Raw genomic sequence first — 23,420 nt, 5'->3', positions numbered from 1 at the left:
TGGGACAAGGAGCAAAAGAGGAATCCCTTCCTGCTCTCACATCCCAAAGAGGGGATGGAAAGCAGTGTCCAGCCACACCACAGCACTTCCACATCCTGCTGCTGCGAGTAGCTGTGGGCTGTCTGACACCGAGGGGTGGCTCTGGATATCCATCCAGCCTGGCAGGGTGAGGTGATCAGAGGGAGAGCAGCCCTGCAGAGAAGGGCTTGAGGTGCTGGGGGGGAGAAGCTGGGCAGCAGCCAGCAGTAGGCACTACCAGCACGGAAGGCCAATGGCAGCCTGGGCAGAGCTGGAGAGAGGGATCCTGCCCCTCTGCTCTGCTTTGAGGATAGCTCAGCTGCAGGGCTGGGGACAGCTGTGGGAGGCCAGCACAAGAAGGACATAGAACTGCTGGAGCAGGTCCAGAGGAGGCCATGAAAATGATCCCAAGATTGGAGCAGCTCTGCTATGAGGGCAGGCTGAGGGAGCTGGGGGTGTGCAGCCTGCAGAGGAGAAGGCTCCAGGGGCATCTCAGAGCTGCTGCCAGTGCCTGGAGGGACTCTAAACAGGCTGCAGAGGGACTGTGCCCGAAGGCCTGCAGGGACAGCACCAGGGCAGTGGTTTGGAATGGGAGCAGAGCAGGTTGAGCTTGGCTGTGAGGAACAAGTTCTGCATCAGGAGGCTGCTGGAGCACTGCCACAGGCTGCCCAGGGAGGTGGCTGAGGCTCCATGGCTGGAGATGCTCAAGGTGAGGCTGGAGAAGGCTGTGAGCCACCTGCTGCAGTGGAGGATGTCCTTGCTGGGTGCAGGGGTGGCACTGGCTGCCCGTTGGAGCTTCCCCTTTGCTTTGAACACTTGCAGGGTGTGGACATTCTCAGTCCTGCCTCCTATTCACTGCTGGCTTCTCTGTGATGTTCACCAAGCCTTTGGAAGTGTCAGGGCAGGGAAGGTACCGGAGGGCTGTGCTGAACACCAAGCCTGGGGAGTTGTCCTCTCCCTGTTTGCAAGCAACTGCTTCTTGTGTTCACAGCAGCCCCTCCAGGCTCTGCCAAGGTCCTTAACTGGTGGTTCACTTCCAGGTGCTTCAGGGCCTTGTTTCCTCAGGGTGTAGCAAGAGAACCTTGGTGTCTCATCTCCAATGGCTAAGGAGTTGTTGCATTCTCCTCCAGCTTGGTCCAGACCTTCTGACTTCCTTGCCTGGCAGATTCCCTAATGGCTCTTAGTGGGATGCACTTCTGGCCGGTGCTGCTGTGGCCTCATCCCGGCAGCACTGCTGTCTGCAGGAGCTCCTTAGTGCCATGGTCTGGTTGGTTGGGCAGGGCTGGGTGCTAGGTTGGGCTGGGTGAGCTTGGAGCTCTCTGCCAACCTGCCTGATTCTGTGGTTCTGTGGCACAGACATCTTTTGAAAGTGAGGGGCTGCCCTCAAGCTGTTCTTCCTCCGGAGGCTCTTCTCTCTGGTGCCAAATGCGCCTCGTGGGCACGGGCACAGCCTGCTCTGCAGTTCAGGAGGTAAAGGAGGGTCTGACACAGCAGGACTTAACCTTCAGCGAGCTAAAATGCTTTGGTCTCTGCTGCACCATCCAAAGTGGACACTTGGTTCAGGTGCTTGCACTGTTCAGATTGATGAGATCAGATCCTCAGCTCCCTTGGGAAAGCCACCAGAGGGATGCAACTTGGTGCAGGAGTGTGCAAAGCAAATGGGTTTGGTTAGCATTTGAAAGAGATTGCTCCAGAGATCATCACACATCAGGGATGCAGAAAGTGTCTTGGAATGCTTTGGTGCCAAAGGACTGCATCTGACAGCACAGAATCTTGGAATCCTGGAGTGGTTTGGTTGGGAGGGTCCTCAGAGCTCCTCTGCTCCAAGCTCCTCCATGCCCAGGGACACCTCTCAGCTACACTCAGCTGCTCAGGGCCTCACCCAGCCTGGCCTGCAGCACCCCCAGGCAGGAGGCAGCCACAGCCTCCCTGGGCAGCCTGTGCCAGGCTCTCAGCACCCTCACACTCAACAGCTTCTGCCTCAGCTCCACTCTCAGCCTGCTCTGCCTCAGCTCCAAACCATTGCCCTTGGCCTGGCTCAGGCCCCCTCAGCACAAGTCCCTCTGCAGCCTTCCTGCAGGGGACAGCAGAGCTGGGGACAGTGCTGGAGGTGAGGTCTGCGCAGAGCCAGTGGCACAATGCCCTCTCCTGCCCTCTGCCCACCCTGCTCCTGGTACCCAGCAGGGATTGCTGGGGCGCTGAGCAAGGTGCTGAGCACAGCAGTGCCAAGCCCTTGCCGAGGCTCCAGGCTCACCTGCGGCAGGTCTGTCGCTGGGCAGGGGCAGGGGGCAGGGGGCAGGGGGCAGGGGATGTGCTGCTGCGGTCCCGGCTCAGCGGGCGCGGAGGAGCCAGGAGTGTTGTGTAACAGGACTTACCCACAGCCCTTGCCAGCTGTTACCCGCCGGGCCGAGCGCAGCAGGCAGCGGCAGCAGAGCTCTGCCTGCTCTATGTGGGTTAAGAAAAGATTGGACCAGCCTGGGCTGGCGCTGCCTGCGCTGCCTGCCTGGCATTGCCTGGCGCTGCCTGTGCTGCCTGGGCTGGCGCTGCCTGCGCTGCCTGTCTGGCATTGCCTGGCGCTGCCTGTGCTGCCTGGGCTGGCGCTGCCTGCGCTGCCTGTCTGGCATTGCCTGGCGCTGCCTGCGCTGCCTGGGCTGGCGCTGCCTGCGCTGCCTGCCTGGCATTGCCTGGCGCTGCCTGGGCTGGCGCTGCCTGCGCTGCCTGCGCCTCAGGCAGAGCTCAACTCTCTGCGAGGCAACATTAAAAGAGGAACCTGCTGGTTATTATTGTTGTTGTTCTCCTTATTCTTAATGTTATCATTATTGCTATTATTGTTGTTATTATTGTTCCTACGTCTGCTCTTACTGCTGGCATTGTTGTCCTCACTGCATTTTATCCTTTCCTTCTTTCCTTTGGAAAAGGATTGCTCCTGTTCTTATGGGCTGTGTTTAATTCTTGTTATTTCTATGTATATGATGATAACATTCATACTCTATATTCATATGATTTTATTATTAACTATTCCATTAAATAGCAATAATTATTATGGCATTGCTGTTAGTTTTATTGTTATCCTTATTCTGCTTTAGCATTTTCTTCTTTCTCTTTTTAATTTATTATTCCTATTATTTTCAGTGTTTAATTATTACTTTTACATGTTATTATAATAACAACAATCACATTATATGTTAATATTATTTTAATATTACCTGTCATTATTATTAAATTATTATTATTATTATTATTATTATTATTATTATTATTATTATTATTGCTATTATTCTTATTATATTTCATACTTCTTTCATTCTTTCTTAATTATTGTTCCTATTATTTCCAGTATTTAATTATTATTATTTTTACATATAATAAGAAGCAGATTATATGTTATTTTATTAGTAACTACTTAATTAATTAATAATAATATTAGTTATTACTGTTTTTGTTGCTGCTATTATTATTATTATAGTATTATTCTTATTATATTTCATACTTCTTTCTTTCATTCTTTCTTAGTTATTGTTCCTATTATTTCCAGTATTTAATTATTATTATTTTTATATATAATAAGCAGCAGATTATATGTTATTTTATTAGTAACTACTTAATTAACTAATAATAATATTAGTTATTACTGTTTTTGTTGCTGCTGTTATCATTATTATTATTATTATTATTATTACTACTATTATTATTGTATTATTATTCTTATTATATTTCATACTTCTTTCTTTCATTCTTTCTTAATTATTGTTCCTATTATTTCCAGTATATAATTATTATTATTTTTACATATAATAAGAAGCAGATTGTATGTTATTTTATTAGTAACTACTTAATTAACTAATAATAATATTAGTTATTACTGTTATTGTTGCTATTATTATTATTGTATTGTTGTTATTATTGTTCTTATTCTATTTCATACTTTTTTCTTTCATTTTTTCTTAATTATTGTTCCTATTATTTCCAGTATTTTATTATTATTTTTACATATAATGAGATGCAGATATATGCTAATATTATTTTATTAGTAACTACTTAATTAACTAATAATAATATTAGTTATTACTGTTATTGTTGCTATTATTATTATTATTATTATTATTATTATTATTATTATTATTATTGTAGTGTTGCTATTATTATTAATATTTTTCATACTTTTTTCTTTCATTCTTTCTTAATTATTGTTCCTATTATTTCCAGTATTTAATTATTATTTTTTTTACATATAATAAGAAGCAGATTATATGCTAATATGATTTTATTAGTAACTACTTAATTAACTAATAATAATATTAGTTATTAGTGTTATTGTTACTGCTATTATTATTATATTGTTGCTATTCTTCTTCTTCTTATATTTCATACTTTTTTCTTTCATTTTTTCTTAATTATTGTTCCTATTATTTCCAGTATTTTATTATTATTATTATTATTATTAATAATAAGCATATATATGTTAATATGATTTCATTAACAACTACTTTAATAATAATATTAATAATTGTCATTATTATTATTATTATTATTATTATTATTATTATTATTATTATTGTATCATTGGTGTTATTATATGTTATAATTTTCTTATTTTAAAATTATTATTATCATTATTTAATTATTATTTTATAATAAATCCAATAATAATAATTCCAATTACAATAATGCCAATCATATTATATATTAATATGATTTTAAATTAACTGTTGAACTAACCAATAATAACAGTAATTGTTGTTAGTATTGTTACTGTTGTTATTATTATCTTATTTCATTAATTAATAATTTCATTATTTCATGATTCTATGATTCATTAATTTATACTTTGATTATTATTTATTGTTATTATTGTCATTATTATTATTTTCACTATTAACATTATATTATTACATTATTGTGGTATCATGTTAATTATTTTATTAATATCTCATTGATCTTCATTATTTATATTATTCATTAGCATTAAATTATTTTAATACGTTATTATTATAGTAGTATTTTAATTATTGTTGCTATTAATATTTTCATTATTCTTCATCAGCTCAAGTTCAGACTTGCTTCAGAATCTCTTATCAATGACTATAAGATCAGTGTGTGTGATGGTGTGCTGGTACAGGGATGGCTGGTGTGCTGGTACAGTGATGTGCTGGTGTGCTGGTACAGTGATGTGCTGGTGTGCTGGTACAGTGATGTGCTGGTGTGCTGGTACAGTGATGTGCTGGTGTGCTGATGTGCTGGTGTGCTGGTACAGTGATGTGCTGGTGTGCTGGTACAGGGATGGCTGGTGTGCTGGTACAGTGATGTGCTGGTGTGCTGGTACAGTGATGTGCTGGTGTGCTGGTACAGTGATGTGCTGGTGTGCTGGTGTGCTGGTGTGCTGGTACAGTGATGTGCTGGTGTGCTGGTACAGTGATGTGCTGGTGTGCTGGTACAGTGATGGCTAGTGTGCTGGTACAGTGATGTGCTGGTGTGCTGGTGTGCTGATACAGTGATGTGCTGGTGTGCTGGTGTGCTGGTACAGTGATGTGCTGGTGTGCTGGTGTGCTGATACAGTGATGTGCTGGTGTGCTGGTGTGCTGATACAGTGATGTGCTGGTGTGCTGGTGTGCTGGTACAGTGATGTGCTGGTGTGCTGGTGTGCTGGTACAGTGATGTGCTGGTGTGCTGGTGTGCTGATACAGTGATGTGCTGGTGTGCTGGTGTGCTGGTACAGTGATGTGCTGGTGTGCTGGTGTGCTGGTACAGTGATGTGCTGGTGTGCTGATGTGCTGGTACAGTGATGTGCTGGTGTGCTGGTACAGTGATGTGCTGGTGTGCTGGTACAGTGATGTGCTGGTGTGCTGATACAGTGATGTGCTGCTGTGCTGGTGTGCTGGTACAGTGATGTGCTGGTGTGCTGATGTGCTGGTGTGCTGGTACAGTGATCTGCTGGTGTAATGATGTGCTGGTGTGCTGGTACGGTGATGTGCTGATGCAATGATGTGCTGATGGAATGGTGTGCTGGTGGGAGTCTCTGGATGTGCTCACAACAATCTTTTTTGTCATCATCATAGAACCAGGGAATGGTTTGGGCTGGAAGGAGGCATCCAAAGGTCTTGCACTCAGCAGGAGCATCCTCCACTGCAGCAGGTGGCTCACAGCCTTCTCCAGCCTCACCTTGAGCATCTCCAGCCATGGAGCCTGAGCCATCTCCCTGAGCGCAGGGATGGCACTGGCTGCCCTTTGGAGCTCCCTTCCAGCCCAGCCCACTCTGGCTCTGTGCTGCCTCAGTTGTGGCCCAGCTCTGATTCCCAGTGCGCAGGTGTTCAGCTCCTGCCACACTCTCAACTCCGGGCACCTTGGAGCCCAAACCCTGAGCTCAAGCTAATTTTCTCTCTCTCTTCTCTCAATTTTCAAGATCCAGATTTTAAGGACCTTGGTGCTTTGAAACCCTTGCCAGGTTGGTATGTTGGCTTGCTGGGGTTGGTGGGTTTGTGCTTCTCTTTGGGTCGATGTGTTAATCTGTGGGCTTTGTGTTCCCTTTTGGTTTGTTGGTGTTGATCTTGGGAGGCCTTTTGCACTCTCGCTGTAGAAGAGATTTTCATTATTGTTTCACTATTGTTTGGTTTTGTGGTTTTTTTGTGTCATTCAGTGTGTGAGTTTGAGATGGGAGGACCTGAAGGCATTGTGGAATCTGTGCAGATTGTCAAGGAAGGAAAAGCTTCAGAGACGGAAGCGGTAGACTGTAAATGGTACATCCGAGCACCGCCCCGCTCCAAGGTCAGTCCTGCAGCCTGCACTGCTGCTCTGCCACTTCACGTCAGAAACTGACTTCTCTCATCCCTCCTGCCCTTCTCGGGGCACTCAGATCTTGCTGAGCAGCTTGAACTTGTAAACTGTTTCCTTTCTGCCCCTCTGCCACGGGAAGGTAGTTGTCCCCTCAGCCAAAAGGATGCTGTGGGCAGCACTGAGCTGCTTTTCTCTGGGGGGGAGGCCCTGAGTAGTTCTCTTCAGTTCTTCCTCCATTTTCCTCTTCTCTGTAAAAACATTTTTTTTCCTCAGAATTACTGAGGGGAGAAGTTGTTGGCAGAGAGAGTGAATGGCATGGGAATGGGCTGCCCAGGGAGGTGGTGGAGTTACTGTCCCTGGACATGTTCAAAACATGCCTGGATGGGGCACTTAGTGCCATGGTCTGGCAGAGAGGGGCTGAAGAGGAGGCAGCAGTGCCCAGGTGGGCAGCAGAGCCAATGGCATCCTGGGCTGGCTCAGGAGCAGTGTGGGCAGCAGGAGCAGGGAGGTTCTTGTGCCCCTGTGCTCAGCACTGCTCAGGCCACCCCTGGAGTGCTGTGTCCAGTTCTGGGCTCCTCAGTTCAAGAGAGATGTTGCAGTACTGGAAGGTGTCCACAAGAGGGCGACAAAGCTGAGGGGCCTGGAGCAGAGCCCTGTGAGGAGAGGCTGAGGGAGCTGGGGGGGTGCAGCCTGCAGCAGAGGAGGCTCAGGGCAGAGCTCATTGCTGCCTGGTTGGTTGGGCATGGTCTGGTTGGTTGGGCTGGGTGAGCTTGGAGCTCTCTGCCTACCTGCTTGATTCTATGATCTCTGGAGGTCCCTCCCAGCCCCTCTATTTCTGTGGTCCTTGCAGAACCTGCTTCAGAGGAGCAAGGCTTGCCAGAGCTGCAGCAGATGCAGAGTGCATCAGACTCTGCCCCTGCTCAGGGAGCAGTGCTGGAGGCCAGAGCAGCACTGAGCCTGCTCCTATGCATGCAGAAGTGACTGAGCCTGGGAGCTGAGCAGGCAGCAGCTGCATGCTGGGCTGGGCTGAGGGGCAGGATTTTGCCTTGCACCTAAATTCCCTGTGGCAGCTGAAGGATGGCTTCTTGTTTGCTGGCTTTGGTTTGCAGGGCCTGGCTGGTTGTGCACACAGAGTGAGTCTGATAGGCTGGGAGATGGTTTGAAGCTCCTCCTGACAGCCCTGATCAATCATCTTGTCAGCCCCAAGCTGCAGTGATTGATTAAAAAGCAGAACTCATAAGGAGTGATTCAGTCTGAGGAGATGATAATCTGATCACTCTGCTGGGCTGAGCTGCTACTCAGGGCTCACCATCAGCTCTGCTTTGGCTCCTAATGCATTCAGGCAGGTTCCTGCTGTTGTCAGATGGAAAGAACAGAATGGTCAAAACTTCTCCACTTGCAGCATTCTGTTGGCAACCCAAACGTTAAAAAGGTCAAGGTTTGGGATCCATTGTGACTGGGTGGAGGTTATGGACTTACTCTTCACTTCCCCTGGGCTCTGCTCAGACCTCACCTTCAGTCCTGCCCCCAGCAGGAGGAGGGCACAGAGCTGCTGGAGAGAGCCCACAAGAGGCCACAAAGATGCTGCCAGAGCTGGAGCAGCTCTGCTGTGAGCACAGGCTGAGGGAGCTGGGGGGGTGCAGGGGCACCTCAGAGCTGCTGCCAGGGCCTGAAGGGAGCCTGCAGGAAGGCTGCAGAGGGACTTGTGCTGAGGGGGCCTGAGCCAGGCCAAGGGCAATGGTTTGGAGCTGAGGCAGAGCAGGCTGAGAGTGGAGCTGGGGAAGAAGTTGTTGAGTGTGAGGCTGCTGAGAGCCTGGCACAGGCTGCCCAGGGAGGCTGTGGCTGCCTCCTGCCTGTTTGTGCTGCAGGCCAGGCTGGGTGAGTGCCTGAGCAGCTGAGTGTAGCTGAGAGGTGTCCCTGGGCATGGCAGGAGGTTGAGTGGATGAACTCTGAGCTCCCTCCCAGCCTGAGCCAGTCTAATTGAGGAGTTGAACTCTCTCAGTGTGGCTCTGCAGTCTCTGTGCACACCAGTGCAGGCTGCATCCATGCACACACACACACATGTGGCTGTGCTGCTGCCTGTGCTGGCACAAGCTGGCAAAGGTTCAGAGTGAGAGGAAGGAATCAGTGGCTAAAAGAGGACCCCCCCTGGCAGGGTGGGTTGCTGGCAAAGGTTGTTTATGAGCCTGGCTCAGTTGAACTCCTTCTGCTGTCCCTGTTCTGCAAGCAGCTCCCTTTGTGCTTGTCTAACCTTGAAGTGGTGACGTGTTGAGGGCAGGAGCTCAGTGACATCACTGGAGCTCTATGGCAGCTCAGGTCAGCTCTGAGGTCCCTTGCTGAGCCACTCCTGTCTCACTGCTGTGCTGCTTCAGTGGTGTTGGTGCTGCTGGAGCTCTGAGGTCCCTTGCTGAGCCACTCCTGTCTCACTGCTGTGCTGCTTCAGTGGTGTTGGTGCTGCTGGCAGTGGCATTTGCAGGAACATCTGAATGTTGGCTCCAGGCTGGCAGCTGAGCACCAGCAGCCTGCTCTGCTGAGTGGTGTGGAATTGTTGGTCTGAGGAGAGGCTCTCAGAAGACGTTAACTGAAGTGAGGCAGGAGAGGCTCAGGCAGCTGCTGCCTCATGCCACTAAGGTGTCCTCCTCGACAGGAACATCTCCACGGTGCTAATGCAGTGCCTGTGCCTGTGGAAATGTCAGCGTTCCAGAGGCTCCTCTGGGCATCAGTGGCAAAGTGCTCAACCAAGGCAAGTGGTGGCACTTCAGCTCCTGGCCTCTTCTGGGCCTCGTTTATCACTTTGCTTTAGAGGAAGCAACGTTTCTTACCCACCGCTGCTCGCCTTTGCCCCCCCAGATCTACCTGCGGTTCCTGGACTACGAGATGCAGAATTCCAACGAGTGCAAAAGGAACTTTGTGGCTGTCTACGACGGGAGCAGCTCGGTGGAGGACCTGAAGGCCAAGTTCTGCAGCACGGTGGCCAACGACGTGATGCTGCGGACGGGGCTGGGAGTCATCCGCATGTGGGCAGACGAAGGCAGCCGCAACAGCCACTTCCAGATGCTCTTCACATCCTTCCAAGAACGTAAGGCCCTCAGCCACCTCTCTGCCTGCCAGCTGGGTGCACAGCTCCCCAGGGCTCTGCCCTGTCTGCTGCCTGCAGAGCAGGCACTGCCAGGCGTTCCCAGAGCAGCTCTGGAGGCGCTCAGAGCCGTTCTCAGCCTGAGCGTTTGTCGTCTGCGGTGATTTGTAAGGGCTCAGAGCAGTCCCTGAGCTGTCCAGTCAGGATCTGCAGTGCCAGAGTGGGGAGACACTGGCACAGGTTGAGGGTGGGGAAACACTGCACAGGTTTCCCAGGGAGGTTGTGGGGCACAGAAGCACCCAATGTGATCTTTGATCACATTGGGTGCTTCTGTGCCCCACAACCTCCCTGGAGGTGTTCCAGACCAGGCTGGATGAGACCTTGAGAGACCTGTTCTAGTGGGAGAGTTGGAACTGGCTGAGCTTTGAGGTCCTTTCCAACCTAAACCACTCTATGAAGCCTTGAGCAGCTTGGGCTGGTGGAAGGTGTCCCTGGAACAGATGAGCTCTGGAGGTCCCTTCCCACCTGAACCATTCTGGGGGTTTATGGAGCTGATATTTTTGCCTCTTGATTACAGTGAGCACTGGAAAATGCCTTCCAGTTCTGGTGGCTGTGTCTGTGCATGGAGCAACAGGGGTTGGTAAGCAGGGTTGGTTACCCTGTGGTTGCTTACTAACCAGGGATTGGCAAGCAAAGCATTTAGGTTAGTTCCTTTAGGAGTCAACAAAACTTCTCTAAACGCTTGGCAGGATATTTTCATAACCTGCTCTCTCTCTCTGCACCCTGCTGGCATTTGGACATTTCTGAGCTCAGATCATGAAGTAGTTTAGCCTCCTGTGGAGATGGAAGTTCCTTGGATAGAGTTTAGATCCTTTGCCCCTCATCCTGCTACTGGGCATCACTGAAAAGAGTCTGGCACCTTCACCTTGCCCCCAGCCCTCAGATATTGGAGCCATTGCTCAGGTCCCCTCTCAGCCTTCTCCTCTCCAGCCCACACAGCCCCAGGGCTCTCAGCCTCCCTTCCCAGAAGAGCTGCTCCAGTCCCTTCAGCATCCTCCCAGCCTCTGCTGGGCTCTGTGCAGCAGGTCCCTGTCTGTACTGCACTGGGGAGCCCCAGACTGGGCACAGCACTGCAGGTGTGGTGTGAGCAGGGCAGAGCAGAGGGCAGGAGGAGCTCCCCGCACTGCTCTGAATGCACCGCAGGATCTCGTTGTCCCTCCTGGCCACAAGGGCACTTTGCTGGAGCACTGGCAGGAGTTTTCACGTGCTTGTTCGTGCCCTTTTGAGTGTATTTTTGGTTGTGTGCATCACAAGTCTGACAGGAAGATTTCTGTGCAGCTGTCAGTGGTTGGAATGAAGACAACAACCCTACCAAAGGCATCCTTCATCTGTATTCTGCGCGCGCGTCCCCTGCGCTGAGGCAATGAGTCTGTGTTGAGAGCAGCCTCCCTAATTCCCTAATTATGGCTCTGATTAAAGATTCCTGACAGTCTACATGCCTCAACCTGCAGCTGCCACTGCACTCTCGCTCTGCAGCCTCAGGCTGCACTGTGTTTTCCTTGTCTGGAATTCAGGCTCGGGTCTAAAAGCCGTTGAGAAGCGTCAGTTGAGATGGTCCTGCTGGTTTCTGCCTTCTGCATCTGCAGCTGTGGGGAATATTCAGGGTCTGATTCACTTGCTGCTTCTTCCCTGCATGAGGCATCCTGATCTGTTACCTTAGAAACAACTGCACAGGCCCCGGAGGCTCACAGGGTGGAAGGAGCAGGGCAGTGAAGCAGCAGGGTGACAGAGCTGAGCTGAGGCTTTGAGTGAGCCTGTGTGTGTGCACAGACTCCGTGCTTTGAAGGGCAATGAGGGAGATGAGTGTTGGCTTTTCCCCTAAGTGTCTGAGCAGGTTCCATGCTTAGAAGGAAAATAGAGGGGAAAAGAAGTGAGTTCTTTCTCCTTCAGGAGTCACAGAATCATAGAATGGTTTGGGTTGGAAGGCACCTCAGAGCTATGCCCCAGCCTCCTACCGTGCACAGGGAGCACCACAGCCACATGTGTGTGTGTGTGCATGGATATGAGAGTTCAGCTCCTGAATTAGACTGGCTCAGGCTGGGAGGGAGCTCAGAGTTCATCCACTCCAACCTCCTGCCATGCCCAGGGACACCTCTCAGCTACACTCAGCTGCTCAGGCACTCACCCAGCCTGGCCTGCAGCACCCCCAGGCAGGAGGCAGCCACAGCCTCCCTGGGCAGCCTGTGCCAGGATCTCACCACTCTCACACTCAACAACTTCTGCCTCAGCTCCACTCTCAGCCTGCTCTGCCTCAGCTCCAGACCATTGCCCTTGGCCTGGCTCAGGCCCCCTCAGCACAAGTCCCTCTGCAGCCTTCCTGCAGGCTCCCTTCAGGCCCTGGCAGCAGCTCTGAGGTGCCCCTGGAGCCTTCTCCTCTGCAAGCTGCACCCCCCCAGCTCCCTCAGCCTGTGCTCACAGCAGAGCTGCTCCAGCCCTGGCAGCATCTTTGTGGCCTCCTGTGGGCTCTCTCCAGCAGCTCTGTGCCCTCCTCCTGCTGCTGGGGACAGCAGAGCTGGGGGCAGTGCTGGAGGTGAGGTCTGAGCAGAGCAGGTCAAGGTGAAGAAACTGCAGCTGCTCCTAAGCAGCAGGAGAAACTGAGTCTGTGTTTGTAATGCTGGAGGTGCACAGGGAAGGTGTGAAGGTGGTGCAGATTGTGGCTCCTGGGCCGTGTCAGCTGTGTGTCAGTGATGCCCTATATGTCAGAGCTGCTGTGGGCTGCCAGGATCAGGCAGAGCAGATGCTGAGGTGAGGCAGAGCTTGTAGCATGTGAGCTGCAGTGCTTGAGCAGGGTGAGGGCATAATGAGATCATCTGCATGGCAGAAGCGATGTCAGAGCTCGCTCAAGGAGACTGCATCGGCGAGCACACACCTGGGTCTCTGCCTGGGGACACAGGACAGGAGAGGAGAGCTGCTTGGCTGCCCTCAGGAACAAAACAGATGACACTGGTCTTGTGGTGCTGTGCCTGGCCAAGAGTGGCAAGGAGAGATTCCTGGGGTCACTGCTGCTGTGCAGTCTCCTTCTCTGGACGTGCTCCTGTGTGCCCTGCTCTGGCAGGGGGCTTGGACTGGATGAGCTCTGGAGGTCCCTTCCAAGCCCTGATGTTCTGTGGTGCTGTGACTGTGTATGTTGTGCTCTGCTGCTCCTCAGGCTCCTCTCCCAGTGTGGACCTGAGCTGCTGAGGCTGGGAGCCTTCCTTTGCAGGAGATTCTGTGGCCTGGAAGTGGTTTGCTCTGGAAGCAGGCTGCTGAGCCTGAGGAATGTTCTCTTTCTGTGTGACTCTCCTAACTCTTGTCCCAGAGCCACTTCCTGGGGACTTGGCTTTTGTGCACGACAGGGAAACCTCACAGAGATTCCTTGCATGAAATATGCATGAGGTTGGTTTGGTCTGCTCCAGTTAGACTGGTAGTAGGTAGGTCTTTGTGCTTGGCAGCTCTGAAGTGCTGCTGCAGGCCTCCAGCAGGAAAGGGATGCAAGGCAAGAAGTAGTTAAGCTTCCTAAGCCGGGAAACCACTGCTGGTTCTCCTCTCAGCAAAGCAGCAGCAGAGCTCTGAGTAACAGCAACCAATTAACTCCTAATAGCTGATAACTCACAGTGCTGCCTTGTGAGCAGCACCGTTGGCTGCTGCAGCTGTCCCTGGGGGCTTTGGCTGCTTGTGGCCTCACCTTTGCATCTGTAACAGACACTCTAAGGTCTATATCTGTGTCATCTATATCCATAGATGATATCCATATCTATAGATAGATATCCATAGCTAGATCTCTTCTACAGCATCTGTAGCTGCAGTCCACTGCTTCTCATCCTCCAGCTGCAGTCCACTGCTTCCCATCCTCCAGTTGCAGTCCACTGCTTCCCATCCTCCAGCTCCAATCCATTCCCTCTCATCCTCCAGCTTCAATCCATTCCTTCTCATCCTATCACTCCAAGCCCTTGTCAGAAGTCCCTCCCCAGCTTTCTTTAACACACACACACACACACACAGGGCTGTATTTTATTAGACATCACTATGGTAAGATAATCATTAAAAATAGACAGGCTGGGGGTGTGCAGCCTGCAGAGGAGAGGGCTCCAGGGAGACCTAATAGCAGCCTGCCAGTGCCTGGAGGGGCTCCAAGCAGGCTGCAGAGGGACTGTGCCCAAAGGCCTGCAGGGACAGCACCAGGGCAGTGGTTTGGAATGGGAGCAGAGCAGGTTGAGCTTGGCTGTGAGGAACAAGTTCTGCATCAGGAGGCTGCTGGAGCACTGCCACAGGCTGCCCAGGGAGGTGGCTGAGGCTCCATGGCTGGAGATGCTCAAGGTGAGGCTGGAGAAGGCTGTGAGCCACCTGCTGCAGTGGAGGATGCCCCTGCTGAGTGCAGGGGGCTGGGCTGGATGCCCTTAGGAGCTCCCTTCCCACCCAAACCACTCTGTGATTGCCTTTGTTTGCTGTGGTGCCCTCTGGAGCAGTGTTCTGGTCCAAGTGCCCATCTGTTGCCAGTCAGCCTTCATTGCAGTGTCTCAGAACAAGCAGTGGCATGTTCTCTTTTCATCCAGCAGATGACTGCTTTCATGCCATGGTACTTGCTGAACATGGCATATGGGAGACCAGTTAATGCTCTTTGTGCTTCTCTGCCTTGGGGCTACTCAGGATTAAAGGAATTTGTGATCACTCTGCCTTCCTAAAGGCAGGAGTGCAGGTCATGGGCTCCATGTGCACTGTGGAAGGCTGCCAGCAGGGACCAGGGGTGGGCAGCTCCATGGCTGAACTGTCACTCATTCCAAAAGCAGCAACCTGCAGGTACCACATCCAGGTGATGGTGAAAGTCTGGATGGGATAATGTCTCCTGCTCTTCCCTCCCCTGGGAGCATCTCTTCCTCTTCCCTCTCTATGGAGCATCTCTTCCTCTTCCCTCCCCACGGAGCCTCTCTTCTCTCCCCTGCCCTGCCTGCCTGTCTCCCAGCAGCACTGCACCATCTTGTGTCCACTGTAAATACTTTCACAGATGCATGGAATGCTCTGGGCTGGAAGGGACCTCCGGGGCCATCTGCTTCCCACCCAGGCTGTCCCTGCTGACTGCAGTGGGCTTGGACTAGATGACCTTTGGGGGTCCCTTCCAAGCCAAACCATTCTGTGACTGAGTCCTCCTGGTGGCTCCCAAGCTGCTCCTCCCCAGCTGCAGCCTACTGCTGCCAGTAAAGCCTGCAGCTTTTGTCTGCACTCTTCTCCCAGGCCCTGGGCTTCAGGGCCACTTCAGGTTGTGGCTTTCTCTGGTGTCCCACTCGTGATCAGAGGAGTCTTTTTCACTGGAGCCTTTCCTGTGGCTGAAAGGTTTTTAAAGGTGGTTTTGTTTCTGTGATTCCATAACTTGATTTTCTCTGTGCCACTTGGCTCTGGGCACTGAAGTTGATTTTGCTCTGGGTGACTCCTGAAGCTCATCTGAAAGCAAACTCTGTTCCATGCCCTGGGTGGGGCTGGGACACAGGGAACTTTTATTTAGGTGCTGTGTTTTGGACCTGTGGCTAAAGCTGTTGCTAGGACATCAGTGACCCTCCAGCAATGGACAGCCACTACAGCCATGCCAGTCAGGCTGTGGGAAGTGCTCCTCTCTGGAACTGGGAATCTCCTGCCACAGCATGGTGCACACTGTGGGGCCTGAGTGCTCTCAGTGCTTCGTGGTGAAAATTAAAGGTGTTCAAGGAACATTTCAGTACCTGCAGGGCAGCTGCAGGCAGCCTCGGGAGGGACTGCTCAGAAGGGGCTCTGGGGACAGGCAGAGGGCAGTGGTTTGGCAGTGGAGCAGGGCAGAGCTGGGCTGGAGCTGAGGAGGAAGCTGTGCAGAGTGAGAGTGGGCAAAGCCTGGCACAGGCTGCCCAGGGCTGTGCTTGAGGTCCCATCCCTGCAGCCATCCAAGCTCAGCCTTGCTGTGTGCCTGTGCAACCTGCCCTGGCTGCAGCTGTCCCTGTGCCTGCAGGGGTGGCCAGGGTGAGCTCAGGGGTTCCCCCCCAGCCCAGTGCAATTGCTGAACCTGTGTCGTTCAGCTGCTTCCTGTTGCAGGGTACTTGCTCACTCCTAGATGTGTTTGTTGAAGGATTTGCTCCTTGACCTCAGCTCTTCCTCTCTCCTTTTCAGCCCCCTGTGAAGCCAATGCATTCTTTTGCCACAGTAATATGTGCATCAACAACACCTTGGTCTGCAATGGGCTGCAGAACTGTGTGTACCCCTGGGATGAAAACCACTGCAAAGGTAATGGCAGGGTCACTGTGGATGGGACACAGCATTTGATCCTCAGTGTCTTGTGAGCTATGTGCCAGGTGGGGCAGAGCTCAGGGAGAGCACAAACCAAGCAGCAGAGGAAGGGAGGAGACACCAGTGGGGTTTTACCTGCAGCCTTTGCATTTGTTTTGCTTGGTTTGCATTGCCTTCCAGCTTGCTTTGGTTGCCTGCCAGGGCCTGAAGGGAGGGACTTGTGCTGAGGGGGCCTGAGCCAGGCCAAGGGCAATGGTTTGGAGCTGAGGCAGAGCAGGCTGAGAGTGGAGCTGAGGCAGAAGCTGTTGAGTGTGAGGGTGCTGAGAGCCTGGCACAGGCTGCCCAGGGAGGCTGTGGCTGCCTCCTGCCTGTTTGTGCTGCAGGCCAGGCTGGATGAGTGCCTGAGCAGCTGAGTGTAGCTGAGAGGTGTCCCTGGGCATGGCAGGAGGCTGGAGCAGAGCTCTGAGGTCCCTTCCAATTGAAACCATTCTGTGCTTCTCTCATCTTCAGATGATCTTCAAGGTCCCCTCCAGCCTAAATCCATTGCCTGAACCTCTGGAATGAGGCAGAATTTCCTAGGTAGGGCCTGATGCTCTCCAGCAGGAGCTGCAGTGGCTTCTGAGTATTGCTCTCTGCTGCTGCAAAAGAAGGAGCACTGAAGCCCAGCATCTGTGCTCTCTGGAGGCAGAAGAGCTTAACTAACTCACCCTGTAAACTAGGGAGGCAGTTTGCTTCCCTCCCTCCCCCTCACTGTTGCAGATTTGTTCCTGGAAGCATGGGATGTGCCAAATTTAGGAACCAATCAAGTAACAACTTCAGAATGAGATGGATTAGCAGGCAGCCCATAAGGCTGCTGAAGCCTGGAAAATCCTGGCAGGCACAGCAGCAGGGGAGAGGCACAAATGGAAGCAGCACTGCAAAGGACACAGCACAACTCTGCCCTGGCAGTGGTCTTCACCAAAACCCACCCTGAGCATCCCCCTGGGGAGTGGTTATCTGTCCTCTGCTCCTTCAGCACAGAGCAGAACAGAAACCCACCCCCAGCTCCTTCACTCCCAGCAGGGTTTGCTTCATGCATTCACCAAGCAGCTTCTTCATCTGGCCTTGTGCCTTTACCCTCCCCTCTGCCCACGGAGAGGTTTGCTCATTCCAGCAACACCAGAGAGCTGTTTGCTGCTCTGTGGCTTCTTCTCACTCTGCTACGTCCCCACAGCCTCTGTCAGGCACCCAGAGTGTTCAGAGTGAGGGTGGGCAGAGCCTGGCACAGGCTGCCCAGGGCTGTGCTTGAGGCCCCATCCCTGCAGCCACCCAAGCTCAGCCTTGCTGTGTGCCTGTGCAGCCTGCCCTGGCTGCAGCTGTCCCTGTGCCTGCAGGGGGGGCCAGGGTGAGCTCGGGGGGTCCCTCCCAGCCCGGGGCAGTCTGTGAGGCTGTGCATGTGTCAGAAGGGCTGTACAGAGGAGCTGTGCTCTGCTGACAAGTGCTCAGCCTTCTGCCTGCGGTGCTGCTGGGGAGTCCTGGTGGCTGTCACCAGCAACAGGAGCAGTCTCTTGTGCGCTGGGGAGCAGCCCTGGGGCGCAGGCACTGGGCAATGCTGAGGCTCCATTTCCACCTTGCTGAACAGCTCCAGGAGCTGGGCAGGGCCTGGCCCAGGGCAGTTGGAGCCTTCTGATCTCCCCTGGAGATCCTGGAAAGAGGTCTGGCTGACTGCTCTCAGCAGGAGCTGAGCTCTGGAGCTCAGTGGCAGTGGGAAGCAGCGTGGGGCAGGCTTGCAGGGGCTGCCCAGGGAGGCGGCTGAAGCACCATTTCTGTTTCCTCCTGACCTGGCTGCTTGATTCAGCTCCAGCAGCAGTCCCAGGCAGCTCATTCACGTTAGGGCTTCACCCCAGCTGCCGTGCAGGAAGAATCCCTCTTTAAATCCTGGGAAGTCTCCTTCTCTCAGGGAGCCTAATGCCCTACTTGCATCTATTTACTGCAAGGGTCAGGGGGAAAAAAACAAAGCACCACGAAGAGAACATCTGTGCCAGTCTGGGGGGGCCTGAGCAGGCAGCTGGAGTTCAGAGGTGCCACCAGAGCCATCTGCTTGTCGTGGCTGTGGCTGCCTCAGTAATTCCTTCTCATCTGCCCCGAAGCAGTAAGTTCCCGGGTGGGTGGGCACTGTGCTCCCAGGTGGGTGGGCACTGTGCATGGTGCCCTCTGCCACACCCCTGCCTCTTTCCTTCCCACCAGGGAGATTGATTCAGTGACCTCAGCCACAGGCTTAGGCTCAGCCTCGTGCTCATCTGTGAGCCTGTCCTGGTTGTTTTTGTGCTTGAGCTGCAGTCACAGGGGCTGGGAGGGACCTCTGGGGAGCTTTGGGTCCAGCCTGGCTGCCAGAGCAGGAATTAACTCTGCTTTTTCTTCCTCCCTTTCCCTCCCTCTTTCTCTCTTTCCATTTCCTTCTCTGTTTCTCTCTCTTTCCCTTTCCCCCTCTCTCTCTCCTTTTCCCTCTCTCTGCCCCTCTCTCCTTTTCCCTCTCTCTGCCCCTCTCTCCTTCCCTCTCTCCCTCCCCCCTGTGCCACAGAGAAGAGGAAAGCCAACCTGCTGGACCAGCTGACCAACACCAGTGGGACGATCATCGGGGTGACATCCTGCATCGTGATCGCCCTCATCGTGGTCTCTGTGGTGGTGCAGATCAAGCAGCCTCGGAAGAAGTTTGTGCAGAGGCCAGCAGGCTTTGACCAAACGGTGTTCCAGGAGGTCTTTGAGCCCCCCCACTACGAGCTGTGCACGCTGAGGGGGCCAGGCCACGCCGCCGAGCTGGCTGATGTGGCAGACGACTTCGAGAGCTACCACAAGCTGCGCAGGTCCTCGTCCAAATGCATTCACGACCATCACTGTGGATCCCAAGTGTCCAGCATCAAGGGCAGCCGGAGCAACCTCAGCACCAGGGATGCTTCTGTGCTGACAGAGATCCAGCCCCAGCCTGTCAAGCCACTCATCCAGCCTGTCAACAGGAGGAACATCCTGGTCATGAAGCATAGCTACTCGCAGGAGGCTGCGGACGCCTGCGAGATAGACGAGATCGAGGAGGTGCCCACCACGAGCCACAGGCTGGCCAGGCACGACAAAGCTGTCCAGAGGTCAGTAGCCACACACTGCTCTGTGGGCACTTGGCTGCCCAAGCATCTGCCCTCCCTCTGGCCACTCAAGGCCTTGCTTGCTTCCTTTCCTCTCTAGCTCTCTGGTTCCTGACACCACATCCTATTGTTCACCTTCCTCTCCCTGCCTCTCTCTCGGCTCCACTCCCCTGTCCTGCAGGATCCTCTGCCTCCTCTCTGACCTTTCCACTTCCCTTCTTCTACTGCTTTACACTTAGCCACACTCACACAGGCCAACAGCCAAAGACTGCTTCTGTGTGACCTGCATTTTTTCATAGACTCAAGCAGGTTGGCAGAGAGCTCCAAGCTCATCCAGCCCAACCTAGCACCCAGCCCTGCCCAACAACCAGACCATGGCACTAAGTGCCCCAGCCAGGCTTGGCAAGAACACCTCCAGCCACGGCCACTCCACCACCTCCCTGGGCAGCTCATTCCAGTGCCAATCACTCTCTCTGCCAACGACTTCCTCCTCACATCCAGCCTAGACCTGCCCTGGCACAGCTCCAGGCTGTGTCCCCTTCTTCTGGTGCTGGCTGCCTGGCAGCAGAGCCCAACCCCAGCTGGCTACAGCCTCCCTGCAGGCAGCTGCAGACAGCAATGAGCTCTGCCCTGAGCCTCCTCACATTCTGTGCTTTTGTGCTCCACAACCTCCCTGGGCAACCTGTGCCAGTGTCTCACCACCCTCAACCTGTGCCAGTGTCTCAGCACCCTCACTGCAAAGAACTTCTTCCCAACATCCAGTTTCAGTCTCCCCTCTGCCAGTCCAAACCCATTCCCTCTTGTCCTTGCCAACAGTCCCTCTGCATGGAATTCTTTGCTCTTCCTGTGCAAGCATTGGTAGTTTTGAATGACATAGCCATAACGTTCCAGGTTCTGCCTCATTGGGTCTCTGAGCAAGCATGAGTCTGAGTACAACACCACGAGGGTCTAGGAGCCAAGCTGGAGGTGAGTAACCCTGCCACAGCTGCACCATCTGTTTCTGTGCCCTGGTTGGAGCCCTCTGTGTGTCTGCTGAGCTGCACCTTAGCTCCCAGGCCTGAGTGCTGAGGAGAATAAACTGAAAGGGAGGTGCTGACCACTTTGAGCACAATCTCTTTAACTCCTTCTTCACAGCACTCTTCTCACCCCCTAGTGTGACATCCTTCAGCACTGCTTTGCATGGTCCTTCTGGCCCCAAGGGCACTCTGCTACCCGTGCAGAACTTGCTGCCCAGCAGCACTTCCCAGGCCTTTCTCCATGGAGCTGCTTTCCAGCAGGACCATCTCTGGGCTGTGCTGGTGCTTGATGTTCTTGCCCAGAAGCAGGACTCTGCCCTGGTCCCTCAGTGAGCTCCATGAGGCTCCCCTTTGCCCAGCTCTTGCAGTGCTATCACCCCCCCGCTAGGAGTTTGGTCCCATCAACAGATTTGCTGAGGGTCCCCTCTCCCCCCTCCCCATTCCTGCAGCCATGCCAACTCTGGGTGGCAAAGCCCTGCAGTGAGTGTTTGGAGCTGTGTGAAGGAGTCTGCCCACGTTTCAGCTCCCTGTGAGACACAGCATGGGCCGGGTTGGAAGAGACTCCACAAGTCCTTTGGTCTGCAGAGACATCCCTCACCAGGTCAGCTTGGTCAGAGCCTCCCTGAGCCTGACCTTGGCTACCTCCTTAGCAAGATGTCCTCACTGCACAATCCCATGTTCCTTTTGCAGTCTGGTGCTGGCCACCTGGGCTTGTAAATCCATTTGGAGATTTGCTGCCAGCTGGAAGGAGAAATTAGGGAGCAATGAGCTGCTAACCCAGCCTCTCCCTGCCCCCCACTCCTCCCCCCTTAAAACCAGTTTAGTTTTCCCCAGCTGCTGTGCTTTGTGCCTGTGCTTCACTTCTGTGTGGCTTTGCTCTGCACTGACCTTGTCTGTGTGTTGTTTCCAGCCTGCTTGGGATCGGAGCTCTCCTGGCTGTGACTTGGGACATGCTCCAAGGGAATGTGGAACTGTCACCCGTGGACACCAGCTAAGAGGTTTGATGGGGACTCTCTGACCACCTGACAACAAAGAAATCAGGTGTTGAGTGCAATCCCTAGAAGGCAATAAGACTTTGGTTATCCTGCTCCTTGGGCATTTCTCTTCTCTTCTTTCTTTTCTTCTTCTTTTCTTTCTCTCTTCTCTGTTTTTTGGTTGCAAGTTAAAATCCCCACTTCCAGGAAGGATTGGTTTGCAAAATCAGGGTCTTTTTAGCCATTTCAGCATCACTTGAAGAGAACTGTTGTGCTGGACCAGCCCCCCTCCCCCCCCAGCAATAGGACTGGACTGGACACTGAAGACACTTAACCTGCATGTGTGCTCCTGGAGGTTTGGAGTTGGCAGAGTTCCCTTTCTTAGCTGCCATTGTACAAAGCATGCCCCCACGGCCCCTGCTGCTTCTCTCCCATGGCTCTGTCACATGCTTGCTACTTGTAACTTTTTATATAAAGACAGATAAAACTATGGATAATAATTTTCTTACCTGGAGTGGAATGGGAAATGATTTCTTTCACCCTCCTGGGCAGGTCTGGCAGCACCCCCAGCAGAGAGCTCCAAGCGCAGCGTCCAGGGGCTTGGGAACCCGAATGGAGCAGGAAGGGTGGAGCAGGAAGGTCCAAAACGTAACCTTGAGGGACTTGAAACCCAAATGTAGCAGAAAGTTTGGAAGGTTAAGCCCCAAAAAGTAGCTTTGAGGGACTTGAAACTCAAATACAGCAGAAAGTTTGGAAGGTTAAGCCCCAAAAAGTAGGTTTGAGGGACCTGAAACTCAAATATAGCAGAAAGTTTGGAAGGTTAAGCCCCAAAAAGTAGCTTTGAGGGACCTGAAACTCAAATACAGTAGAAAATGTGGAAGGTTAAGCTCAAAATGATAAATTTGAGGGATTTGCAATCCAAATATAGCAGAAAATTTGGAAGATTAAGCTCAAAATAATTAATTTGAAGGACTTGGAACCTAAATATAGTAGAAAGTTTGGAAGATTAAGCTCAATATGAAGCTTTGGAGGACTTGAAACCCAAATATATCAGAAAATTTAGAAGGTTAAGCTCAAAAAGTAGCTTTGAGGGACTCAAAACCCAAATATATTAGAAAAATCTGGAAGATTAAGCCCCAAAAATAACTTTGAGGGACTTGAAACTCAAATACAGTAGAAAATGTGGAAGGTTAAGCTCAAAATGATTAAATTTGAGAGTCTTGAAACCAAACTATATTAGAAAGTTTGGAAGTTAAGCTGAAAACAATGACTTTGAGGGGCTTAAAACCCAAATACAGTAGAAAGTTTGGAAGATTAAGCTTAAAAAGTAGCTTTGGGGGACTTGAAACTCAAATATATCAGAAAATGTGGAATATTAAGCCTCAGAAAAACAACTTTGAGGGACTTGAAACCAAAATACAATAGAAAATTTGGAAGATTTAGCTCAAAACAGTAACTGTGAGAGACTTGAAAGCCAAATAGAGTAGAAAGTTTGGAAGATTAGGCTCAAAAAGAAGCTTTGGGGGACTTGAAACCCAAATATATCAGAAAATTTTGGAGATTAAGCTCAAAGCAACCAATTTGAGGGGCTTGAAAGCCAAACATAGTGGAAAGTTTGGGAAGTTAAGCTCAAAAAGTAGCTTTGGGGGACTTGAAAGCCAAAATATATCAAAAAACTTGGAAGGTTAAGCTCAAAAAGTAGCTTTGAGGGACTCAAAACCCAAATACATCAGAAAACTTGGAAGATTAAGCTCAAAACTGTAACTTTGAGGGACCTGAAACCCAAATACAGTAGAAAATTTGGAAGGTTAAGCTCAAAACACTAACTTTGAGAGACTTGAAAGCCAAATATAGTAGAAAGTTTAGAAGAATAAGCTCAAAAAGAAGCTTTGGGGAACTTGAAACCCAAATATATCAGAAAATGTGGAAGATTAAGCTCAAAACTGTAACTTTGAGGGACATGAAACCCAAATGCCTGAGAAAATTTGGCAGGTTAGAACACTTCTTGCTTAGTCTGGAGCAGAAAAAGGCTGAGGGGAGATCTTATTGCTCTCTTCAGCCTGACCTTGAACATGCCCAGGGAGGGAATAAGACCAGGTAGAAAGATTCCTGATCAAAGGAAACTGCTAGCAGCAAAATAAAACCCCCACCCCCAACCCAACAC

At 51.4% G+C, this 23,420-nt stretch overlaps 1 protein-coding gene across 1 annotated transcript in view; it reads left to right on the top strand.

Annotated features, from left to right (window-relative positions):
• NETO1 (neuropilin and tolloid like 1) overlaps positions 1-21,764 on the top strand; it is a 36,506-nt gene extending 14,742 nt beyond the window's left edge. The window contains exons 5-11 of the mRNA XM_064150307.1: positions 6,419-6,460; positions 6,653-6,780; positions 9,640-9,868; positions 16,034-16,147; positions 18,711-19,269; positions 20,158-20,232; positions 21,193-21,764. Of these exons, the coding sequence (XP_064006377.1) occupies positions 6,419-6,460; positions 6,653-6,780; positions 9,640-9,868; positions 16,034-16,147; positions 18,711-19,269; positions 20,158-20,218 (1,133 nt within the window). The 3' untranslated portion in view covers positions 20,219-20,232; positions 21,193-21,764. The remainder of the gene's footprint in view (positions 1-6,418; positions 6,461-6,652; positions 6,781-9,639; positions 9,869-16,033; positions 16,148-18,710; positions 19,270-20,157; positions 20,233-21,192) is intronic.
• Positions 21,765-23,420: the final 1,656 nt, after the last annotated feature.

The sequence above is a fragment of the Pogoniulus pusillus genome, chromosome 10 (assembly GCF_015220805.1).
Source record: "Pogoniulus pusillus isolate bPogPus1 chromosome 10, bPogPus1.pri, whole genome shotgun sequence".
Classification (NCBI taxonomy): Eukaryota; Metazoa; Chordata; class Aves; order Piciformes; family Lybiidae; genus Pogoniulus; species Pogoniulus pusillus.
This window is presented reverse-complemented; position numbering and strand designations above follow the sequence as displayed.